Source organism: Perca flavescens, chromosome 3, assembly GCF_004354835.1.
Source record: "Perca flavescens isolate YP-PL-M2 chromosome 3, PFLA_1.0, whole genome shotgun sequence".
In the NCBI taxonomy this organism is placed as follows: Eukaryota; Metazoa; Chordata; class Actinopteri; order Perciformes; family Percidae; genus Perca; species Perca flavescens.
This window is the reverse complement of record NC_041333.1, coordinates 3,038,588-3,050,614: the sequence shown is the minus strand read 5'-3', so window position 1 is coordinate 3,050,614 and position 12,027 is coordinate 3,038,588. Positions and strand designations below refer to the sequence as shown.

The 12,027-nt window shown below is 45.1% G+C and overlaps 1 protein-coding gene across 13 annotated transcripts in view; it reads right to left on the bottom strand.

The window, feature by feature from the left end:
- nbeab (neurobeachin b) overlaps positions 1 to 12,027 on the bottom strand; it is a 280,354-nt gene that overhangs the window by 72,722 nt on the left and 195,605 nt on the right. For all 13 annotated transcript variants that reach the window (XM_028573291.1, XM_028573290.1, XM_028573293.1 and 10 more), the window contains one exon: positions 11,676 to 11,822. In XM_028573291.1, the coding sequence (XP_028429092.1) occupies positions 11,676 to 11,822 (147 nt within the window). The remainder of the gene's footprint in view (positions 1 to 11,675; positions 11,823 to 12,027) is intronic.

Sequence of the window (12,027 nt, the reverse complement as noted above, 5' to 3'; positions counted from 1 at the left end):
AATATTAGAGAATTATCAAATGCATGATTGTAGTTCAGTCAAATATTACGCACTATGACAGCTCCGTTAAAGTCTTCATTTCTATTTTAGCCGTTTGGACGCCTTTTTGTATTTGCATTGCACATGTCCACTTATGCGCACAATACAGTGGATTTATATTTTATTGGCCTATAAATATAGTAGGCTATAATCTCTGCTTGTTAAACAGTAATGCACTAATAACAAAAAAAAAGTATTTGTGATATTATCAGATCTAAACGCAACCACCTCTATTAAAAAAACAAAAAAGTTTTAATAAAATAAAATGAAACTATTACTTATTTCCCTCACATGGTCTATCATCATAACCGTATTTGCAGGGCAGGTCTGACCTATGTATGTATGTATAATTTACATGGCTGACATCCAGGGCTGCTTTAAAAGGAGCAGCCTATAACTGGATTCAGAAAAAAAGGCTGCTCTTTTATTCTCCAATACTCATATAAAGATGAAGACATGTAGGGAAACAATACAACTACAAGCGTGTTCCCAAGTCCAAATAATTATCCAGAATTGTTAAGGTGGGTCTGTGACCCTGGCAGCTGATAGTGATCATATCTTTATTCCAGTCTGCCCCCCCCGCCTCTCTTCCTCGGCTTCTTCCTCCATGTTCTCAGATCAGTGTCGCTGTAAAGCACCGTTACAGTGATTTGTCTGCTCCCAAACGAAAGCTCTCGAAATCGGGATATTTATCGATCTCTTAAACTCCAAAGAGCCACTTTAATGTCTCATCAATCTTAATCTTGCGTTCCTCAGCCAATTATAGGGCCGATAGTGTTAGAGGAATACAAGTGGATTTCGGTCTCTACTCCCAGAGCGCCCCTTCATCGCTCTTGCAGGCTGCCCAGTCAGCCCGCCCTCTCCGGAGTTTCTTCTCCTTCTCCTCAGCGTTGCTCGGCTCCGTTTACGGTGCTCCGTATCTGCTGATGCTATCAGCCCTGGCGATACACGCTGCTTACAAGCTGCACATCAAGAGCAAATACTTGCACTAACCCGTTTTACTGCATTTCAGATTTAGTGTAGTCTATTTATCAAAGAAGAGAAAATGAATTTCAATTGCAAGCCATTAACAAGTAAAATCATTATTAATAGGCAACTATTATTATTATTATTATTATTATTATTTCTGCCTACTGAGGAGATTGTCTTTATGTTCACTCCCGGCCCTAAATAACAAAGCCCATTCACCTCTTACTAAAAATAACACATTTAGGGCTGATGCATTGTATCAAGGCCCTAAAAGGGCTACACAGAGAGAAAGAGCCTGCAGCATTAAGCCACAGCATCCATTGCTCATGGGGAGGAAGAGGATTAGGCAGTAATCCCCTCAGGGATCCTTCCATAATTAGGCTATAGGCATTAAAATGTTTACATGAGAATAATGAAATTAAGGGCAAGTTACACAGGATGAGTGGTGTATATAGGACAAAGCTTGGAATACCGCGCTCTTGGACCTTTCTTTTAATGAAAATGCAAATATTTGTCAAATGACAGGCCAATTTAATGAAGTGATGAAAAGGTGTGGTGGGAGTTTGGGAGAACTGCTGAGAAGATGGGTATATTATTACCCACAGTCCACCCGCTGGACTGCTGTTTATATTTTTGCATAATGACAGAAGTGGGTTACTTAAACATCTGAGCACTATCACTCACCTGCAAGCATGTGCATGATGACATATATCAGATACACACTCATATATACGTGCATAGCTGCAGCCATTATGTATGCTGAGTCTCACAGTGCCTTGTTGTTCATTTGGGTCACTGAAGCAATTTTTTCCCCAATGATTTCAAAGCATTTATCTTTCAACATAACATATACATGTAAAAGCCTGGAGAAATTCTGCTCTACAGACTACTTATTATGTATGTATTGTTATATATTATTTTTAATATTAATATTAATATTATTGTATTATAAGTAATACACATTTCCAGGGTTGTTTGCATTTTCTTTTTGACGTCACCCATGTTCTGTTTGAATTAAGAACTTGTAGATATTTAAATGACAGGGTTCCCACACATTTTCATGGACAAAATTTCAAAATATTTCCATGACTTCCCCAATGACCGACCCGAGAGCCATGAAATATAAAATGTTAATCTGAAACGCTTACAAAACATCGTCGCAAATCGACGCATATTCGAGATACGTTACGTCAACAGCTACTGGAAATAAGGTTATCCACTGAAGATAAACAATAAACAACAAAATCCTATGACTTTCCCAAAACATTCAAGGATTTGACCAATTCCATGACTTTTACATGCCTGGAAATTTTTCGATTTTGAAATTCCAGGTTTTGCAAACAAGAATCTGGGGGGGGGGGAAGCAGCCACAACACCCCCTTCCTGTTTCTGAGATTACACATTCAGAAATGTGTGAGATTTTTACCCTTTTCTAAACACGTCACCACTTAAGGAATCAGTATTGTGAATGGGGACTAAAATGGATACGGAAAGGCTAAATTAAGGCAGAGCAAAATGGTTGTGGCTGCTAAACCACAGTAACATGGTTCTGGTATGCCAGCAGAAGAGTCAAATCTACAGACTCTCGCTTGACATGAGAAATGTCCTGTGAGGCTCATACTCCTCTCTTCTTTCCTCTCACATGCTCATCTTACATTTTTATTTTACCTGATTTTGGATACAATATGTGCGTACAGAAAGGCTCATGTAAGCATTCCCAATGTTTGTGGGGGAGAAAAACTAATCATAGGTTCAGTAACCACGACTGCCTTGGCCCTTGTGTGCAGGCGCCGCCTCTTTGGCGGCAGCAGCAGCAGCAGGCACTGACCCAAAAGGCTGGCAGGAGGAGCACTGTTGTTGACAAGGATCTAGTCCCAGATCTCTCATTAGGGCTGTTCATGCCTGAGATTAGATACAGGCCAAACACAGACAGAGCACCCTGGTAGAAACATTACCCAAATGTTACAGTCGAAGGGAGCTCCCCTACTCGTAAAAAACATGAACTCAACTTTGATTCGACACACAAATAATATTCTTAAATCCCAGCACTTATTCCTCAAAGCGTCCACATTCAAGTTTGCTTCATCATTTCAAACAAGCTCACACATCATAAATGTATCACATATATATTCAACGTCAGCATTTCTGTTTTGTACAAGGTCACTATTGGTTCTCTCTGCTTGTGTTTTAGCCCTAGCCTTGCTCTTTTGATTGGGCGGTACAGGGTTCATCTGACAGACATGGTGTGTTTGGCTGCCTGCTGGCCCTGGGACAAAGAGGAGGGGTTAGCCTCCTCCTCCTCCTCCTCCTCCTCCTCCTCCTCGTCCTCCTCAGAGATTCATCTGTTGGATCTTAGAGAGGGGATTTCACTGCTCAGCAGTGGCCTGGTTCAGCCTGAGCCTCATATGCTAAGCCGTGATAACTAGGTAATGTACACAGGGCTGTGTGTCTGGGATTCTAGAGCCTCAGGGCACATTTCTTCTATCACATTTTGTACCTGGAATGAATCAATTACATACAGTGAGGAAAATAAGTATTTGAACACCCTGCTATTTTGCAAGTTCTCTCACTTAGAAATCATGGAGGGGTCTGAAATTGTCATCATAGGTGCATGTCCACTGTGAGAGACATAATCAAAAAAAAAAAAATCCAGAAATCACAATGTATGATTTTTTTAACTATTTATTTGTACGATACAGCTGCAAATAAGTATTTGAGCACCTGTCTATCAGCTAGAATTCTGACCCTCAAAGACCAGTTAGTCTGCCTTTAAAATGTCCACCTCCAGTCCATTTATTATCCTAAATTAGATGCACCTGTTTGAGGTCGTTAGCTGCATAAAGACACCTGTCCACCCCATACAATCAGTAAGAATCCAACTACTAACATGGCCAAGACCAAAGAGTTGTCCAAAGACACTAGAGACAAAATTGTACACCTCCACAAGGCTGGAAAGGGCTATGGGGAAATTGCCAAGCAGCTTGGTGAAAAAAGGTCCACTGTTGGAGCAATCATTAGAAAATGGAAGAAGCTAAACATGACTGTCAATCTCCCTCGGACTGGAGCTCCATGCAAGATCTCACCTTGTGGGTCTCAATGATCCTAAGAAAGGTGAGAAATCAGCCCAGAACTACACGGGAGGAGCTGGTCAATGACCTGAAAAGAGCTGGGACCACCGTTTCCAAGGTTACTGTTGGTAATACACTAAGACGTCATGGTTTGAAATCATGCATGGCACGGAAGGTTCCATCCATCCATCCATCTTCGTCCGCTTATCCGGTGTCGGGTCGCGGGGGGAGCAGCTCCAGCAGGGGACCCCAAACTTCCCTTTCCCGAGCAACATTAACCAGCTCCGACTGGGGGATCCCGAGGCGTTCCCAGGCCAGGTTGGAGATATAATCCCTCCACCTAGTCCTGGGTCTTCCCCGAGGCCTCCTCCCAGCTGGACGTGCCTGGAACACCTCCCTAGGGAGGCGCCCAGGGGGCATCCTTACCAGATGCCCGAACCACCTCAACTGGCTCCTTTCGACGCAAAGGAGCAGCGGCTCTACTCCGAGCTCCTCACGGATGACTGAGCTTCTCACCCTATCTCTAAGGGAGACGCCAGCCACCCTCCTGAGGAAACCCATTTTGGCCGCTTGTACCCTGGATCTCGTTCTTTCGGTCATGACCCAGCCTTCATGACCATAGGTGAGGTAGGAACGAAAACTGACCGGTAGATCGAGAGCTTTGCCTTCTGGCTCAGCTCTCTTTTTCGTCTGGCGGTGCGATAGATTGAATGCAATACCGCACCCGCTGCGCCCGATTCTCCGACCAATCTCCCGCTCCATTGTCCCCTCACTCGCGAACACAACCCCAAGGTACTTGAACTCCTTCACTTGGGGTAAGGACTCATTCCCTACCTGGAGAAGGCATTCCATCGGTTTCCTGCTGAGAACCATGGCCTCAGATTTAGAGGTGCTGATCCTCATCCCAACCGCTTCACACTCGGTTGCGAACCGATCCAGTGAGTGCTGAAGGTCGCAGGCCGATGATGCCATCAGGACCACATCATCTGCAAAGAGCAGCGATGAGATCCCCAGCCCACCAAACTGCAACCCCTCCCCACCCCGACTACGCCTCGATATCCTGTCCATAAATATTACAAACAGGATTGGTGACAAAGCGCAGCCCTGGCGGAGGCCAACCCTCACCTGAAACGAGTCCGACTTACTACCGAGAACCCGGACACAGCTCTCACTTTGGTCATACAGAGATTGGATGGCTCTGGTAGAGACCCCCTCACCCCATACTCCCGCAGCACCTCCCACAGTATCTCCCGGGGACCCGGTCATACGCCTTCTCCAAATCTACAAAACACATGTAGACCGGTTGGGCATACTCCCAGGCTCCCTCCAGGATCCTTGAGAGTGAAGAGCTGGTCCGTTGTTCCACGACCAGGGACGGAATCCGCATTGTTCCTCCTCAACCCGAGGTTCGACTATCGGCGAACCCTCCTTTCCAGCACCTTGGAGTAGACTTTACCAGGGAGGCTGAGAAGTGTGATACCCCTATAATTGGCACACACCCTCTGGTCCCCCTTTTTAAAAAGGGGAACCACCACCCCAGTCTGCCACTCCTTTGGCACCGTCCCAGACTTCCACGCAATGTTGAAAAGGCGTGTCAACCAGGACAGCCCCTCCACACCCAGAGCCTTGAGCATTTCTGGACGGATCTCATCAATCCCGGGGCTTTGCCACTGTGTAGTTGTTTGACTACATCAGTGACTTCCGCCTGGGAAATCGGCGACAATCCCCGTTATCCTCCAGCTCTGCCTCTAAGATAGAGGGCGTATTAGTCGGATTCAGGAGTTCTTCAAAGTGCTCCTTCCACCGCCCTATTACCTCCTCAGTTGAGGTCAACAGTGTCCCATCCTTACTGTACACAGCTTGGATGGTTCCCCCTTCCCCCTCCTGAGGTGGCGAACAGTTTTCCAGAAGCACTTTGGTGCTGACCGAAAGTCCTTCTCCATGTCTTCTCCAAACTTCTCCCACACCCGCTGCTTTGCCTCTTTCACGGCAGAGGCTGCAGCCCTTCGGCCCTTCGGTACCCTGCAACTGCCTCCGGAGTCCTCCGGGATAACATATCCCGGAAAGACTCCTTCTTCAGTCGGACGGCTTCCCTGACCACGGTGTCCACCACGGTGTTCGTGGGTTACCGCCCCTTGAGGCACCTAAGACCCTAAGACCACAGCTCCTCGCCCGCAGCTTCAGCAATGGAAACTTTGAACATTGTCCACTCGGGTTCAATGCCCCCAGCCTCCACAGGGATGCACGAAAAGCTCCGCCCGGAGGTGTGAGTTGAAAGTCTGTTGGACAGGGGCCTCCTCCAGACGTTCCCAATTTACCCGCACTACACGTTTGGGCTTACCAGGTCTGTCCAGAGTCTTCCCCCACCCTCTGACCCAACTCACCACCAGATGGTGATCAGTTGACAGCTCTGCCCCTCTCTTCACCCGAGTGTCCAAAACATACGGCCTCAGATCAGATGAAACGATTATAAAATCGATCATTGACCTTTGGCCTAGGGTGCTCTGGTACCAGGTACACTTATGAGCATCCCTATGTTCGAACATGGTGTTTGTTATAGACAATCCATGACTAGCACAGAAGTCCAACAACAAACAACCACTCTGGTTTAGATCAGGGAGGCCGTTCCTCCCAATCACGCCTCTCCAGGTGTCTCCATCATTGCCCACGTGTGCGTTGAAGTCCCCCAGCAGAACAATGGAGTCCCCCACTGGAGCCCCATGCAGGACTCCAGTCAAGGTCTCCAAGAAGGCCGAATACTCCTTACTCCTGTTTGGTGCATATGCACAAACAACAGTCAGAGTTTTCCACCCCACAACCCGCAGGCGTAGGGAGGCGACCCTCTCGTCCACCGGGGTAAACTCCAACACAGCGGCGCTCAGCTGGGGGCTTGTGAGTATCCCCACACCCGCCCGGCGCCTCACACCCTGGGCAACTCCGGAGAAGAAAAGAGTCCAACCCCTATCCAGGAGTATGGTTCCAGAACCAAGACTGTGCGTAGAGGTAAGCCCCACCAGATCTAACCGGTAGCGCTCCACCTCCCGCACCAGTTCCGGCTCCTTCCCCCACAGAGAGGTGACGTTCCACGTCCCCAGAGCCAGCGTCTGCCGCCCGGGTCTGGTCCGTCGAGGCCCCTGACCTTCACTGCCACCCATGTGGCATTGCACCCGACCCCAACGGTTCCTCCCACAGGTGGTGGGCCCATGGGATGGAGAGGGAGTTGCCACGTAGCTTGTTCGGGCTGTGCCCGGCCGGGCTCCGTGGCAAACCCGGCCACCAGGCGCTCGCCGACGAGCCCGCCGTCTGGGCCTGGCTCCAGACGGGGGCCCCGGGCTTCCTCCGGGCAGGGTCACTCCATCTCTGCTTAAACCAGCACATGTCCAGGCCCGTCTTAAGTTTGCCAATGACCATTTGGATGATCCAGAGGAGTCATGGGAGAAAGTCATGTGGTCAGATGAGACCAAAATAGAACTTTTTGGTCATAATTCCACTAACCGTGTTTGGAGGAAGAAGAATGATGAGTACCATCCCAAGAACACCATCCCTACTGTGAAGCATGGGGGTGGTAGCATCATGCTTTGGGGGTGTTTTTCTGCACATGGGACAGGGCGACTGCACTGTATTAAGGAGAGGATGACCGGGGCCATGTATTGCGAGATTTTTGGGAACAACCTCCTTCCCTCAGTTAAAGCATTGAAGATGGGTCAAGGCTGGGTCTTCCAACATGACAATGACCCGATGGAACACAGCCAGGATAACCAAGGAGTGGCTCTGTAAGAAGCATATCAAGGTTCTGGCATGGCCTAGCCAGTCTCAAGACCTAAACCCAATAGAGAATCTTTGGAGGGAGCTCAAACTCCGTGTTTCTCAGCGACAGCCCAGAAACCTGACTGATCTAGAGAAGATCTGTGTGGAGGAGTGGGCCAAAATCCCTCCTGCAGTGTGTGCAAACCTGGTGAAAAACTACAGGAAACGTTTGACCTCTGTACTTGCAAACAAAGGCTACTGTACCAAATATTAACACTGATTTTCTCAGGTGTTCAAATACTTATTTGCAGCTGTATCATACAAATAAATAGTTAAAAAAATCATACATTGTGATTTCTGGATTTTTTTTTTTTAGATTATGTCTCTCACAGTGGACATGCACCTACGATGACAATTTCAGACCCCTCCATGATTTCTAAGTGGGAGAACTTGCAAAATAGCAGGTTGTTCAAATACTCATTTTCCTCACTGTACATACATCCCTATTTGTTACAGTTAACATGTGTTTCAATGGCAGCACTGTTCCTACTGGTTTAATAAAGACATTTTGGTAAAATGAAAGATGCCACTCAAATCTGTGACACTTCAGTTCAAACACATTTTAAAGCACCACATTGCTTTGCACACTGAATAATTTAACTTGCGGAACCTAGTAACAACATCTATAACATTAGAATAGTATTGCAATACAGATTACTAAAATGAGAACACTGTCCAATTGTCCTGTTCATTTTGTTATTTTTATTTTAGGACAATCCAGCTAGTAATAGTAAATTCACTGAAAATAGGGAAATCTCAACATTAGCCATCATTAAAATTAAAGTTTTAAAACACAACATGTCAGCCTAAGAGCTAATAATGTATATGCGTACAGCCTTGGATCAGTGAATGTTTATTTACGTCATCTAAAGTAGCCAATAATCCAAAAATAAAACCACATCCTACTAAATCCTACTAAAATGCCTGTATCGTCAAATCACCAGCAGATCCACTTCAACATATGCCATAGGATATAGTGGACTCCTCAGAAGAGATACGTCTCTAAAGCCATTCCCACTCCCTATTGTACGTTCTGTCAACCTGAACAAACTGGAACTTTCCTACACATGGTCTGGGAGTGTGAACAGGTGCATGAGTTCTGGCATAAAACAACATCAATAATATCTGATGTGATAGGATATCTAATCCCTACTGACCCGATTGTTTTGTTACTTAATGATGACTCTAAATTACTCCTGCTTGAGACACAGAGGAAGATTTTGGCTAGCCGGCTTTTCTTGGTTGCAACTGCAGCCAAGAAAATGTTAGCTTAGCGCTGGCTGATTTGGGCATCAAACCAGTAACAGACTCTGCTCATTTAAACCGCCAATTATTTGCATGGGGTGTCAAGGGAAGATATGGCTTTGTTGACAAGTACGTAATGTAGCGATCTTGATCCACCCTCAAGTGAAGCTCAAGTGAACTCTGGATAACTAACTTTTAAAGCCATGGCACGTTACTTGAAAAGCAGCTCAAGGTTGGCTTGATAGTTTGGCTCACACACCGAGTGTGGTGCCGGTTAAATTACAGGCTCTTTGGGCAACCATCGCCTTGGCAGTAGGCTGCACTACTGATTGAATTGTGTCAGACAAAGCTGGATACATAACAACTACTAATAATCACATGGGTAAAGTCAATCAAAGATTAATAAAGACTTAATATTGTTTGTTTTATTTGTATATCCTCAGCGGGTAAGGGACAATTCATCTCTTCATGATTGTTCACTCTAGAGACGATGAGGTTAGTTTGACTGCAGGATAATTAAGTTGTTGTCTGCTCTCCCTTAACAAGTGCACACATCAACATGGAAAATACACATGATATGCTGTTTTATAGGTCCTTTGACATTTTGACACATTTTGTCCATGAGATTTGAGAGTTTTAGTAATTTCAGATTGTACTGGGATTATATTTACTGGAAAAAATACATTTGTACAGAGTTTGAAAAACCAAAATCATTTTTAACTACAGCAAGAATTCATTCATGCCAAAGATTTGTTAATTATGTTAAAAGGGTTTATGGAGATAAGCATGTTTGATTAATTGTGTTATATTGCTGATCTGATCTTATAAGATTTTCACTCAGTAGTTTAAAGTGTTTAGCAGTACCATCAAGAGATTATGTAAGAAGAGTTGTTTTATCAGGTCTCTTAGCACAGATCACTTTGATTGCAATAAGTGACCCTTTACTCTGGCGTTATTAAAGTGTAGTGATTGATACACTAGTTACAGCACAGCAGAATTTCCATTGTATAATAATGCTCCGTAGTTCCTAAAGTTACAATCTCCAAGATCTCCGTTTGTCTTTGGCGGCATCTATGGCAACAAGCCGTAAATGCAGGTGTATTTCTGGATGGCACTTCCAGAGATGCAAACAGTGTTGCCTGTGTGACATTAGTCGGTTCAGGTGTGTTGAAGAGCGAGTCTGTTGCGTTAGCTCTACCAGCTAGAGCTGAAGATCTTTACCCGAACCCGATGGGACCAGCCGGGTTCGGTCTTAATTTCTATCATTTTACACGGGCTCGGGCCGGGCTTGGGCTTGTGCTCCGGGTTGCGCGGTAAATGAGTGGTCAGGTGATGCGTTCTGATTAGCACAAAAATGAATGCTGAGGAGGTGAAACGGAGGCTGGCTTCTGGAGGACTTCTTTTATTTATTTCTTTGTTCCAACTTCCTACGTTAGTCATGAATAAATGATGTTAAAAAGAATTATAAATGACTCACTCTTGACAAAAGGCAAAAGAGTGGTGTGCTTTTAAAAAGCTGTTAATCAAAATGTACTTGTCGGGCTCTGGCTTTGTCGGGCCCAACTTTTAAAGGCCGATTACAGCTCTACTGCCAACCCTCTGTGGCACACCAACCACTGCTGGGTGACAGAAAACGCGTCACTGACTGTGTGCCGCTTGTAATTTTTCCAGGGAATGTCGCCACAGACATCCAATTCATAATACTGCAAATGTAGGGGCTTTCATCAGTGGGCCATAGGCTCCATCGCCATCATGTTACCTCATTTGGTGATAGTGACTTAACAGACATTTATTTAAACGAAAATCTTCGAGATTGTTACTTTAGGTATAATATCAGTTTAATAGCATGAACTATGCTAACACAATGTCTCATTTAAATAGATTTTGAATGGTGTCACCCTTTGAGGATACATTATCAGGCCAGATGACAGGTTAAATAAGGCCAGTGTAAAGTTAAGCATTAGCAGGCAGTGGTTCATATCAACTTTTATCACTGATTGCTTTATAAATCCTGAATATGACTTGTGACATATCTGGAATGATCATCTTTCCGGTGTTAGTTTAACTTTAGAAGACTTGCCTCTGGAGATAAACACTTGAGGAAGGAACCGTGCTGACCAGATCCAAAACAAAACAGAGAAGGACACTTATCAGGCACAAACAATATATCGCTGTCAAACCTAAGAAAAGATGTCCAGATTAGAACACTCCACAACTTCATTGATGGTGAACTGCCAAAAGCAACCTGTAAAATCAAACCTCAAACACATTAGATGAATAAATTTAGATTATTAGATAAATAGATTTAGATTATTAAATAATACCAATGACAAACATCTTAAAGTTTCCCCTTTCAGTTGTACTGTTGCCAATGCATATAATGAGCGTTAAAAAAGCCTACATTGATCCAAACACATGACACACTGATAATAAACAGGTACACTGTAACTATGCAATTAGGAAGAAGACAGATAAAGACCAGCGCTGACGCTCCAGCAGATGGGACGCTGACTTGGGGTTAATGGAGGAGGTGGGGTGCTGACTTACCACCCAGGTTGTCCATCTCCTTCTCCTGCAGCAGGCTGACGGCATCTTCGTCTCCCTCCAGCACCAGCTCGGTCTCGGGGTTCTGGCTGGCCACAGTTTGGCTTCGGAAGACTTTCTTAGACCTGACCACCTTGTCCTCCTCTGTGCCTGTCAAAAGAAACGTGGGGAAGAGAACCACTAAATATTGCACTCTGACCTAAAGCTCAGATCGGTATACATCACTGTGCTTAAATGGACAGAAATACCTCGCTATTGGCTATTCCTACTCTGAATAAATAATGCAGTTTCCATCGATATATTTCTGTTCAGCAATACTGTACTATACTGTGAGTATGGAATGGTTCAGCTGTTG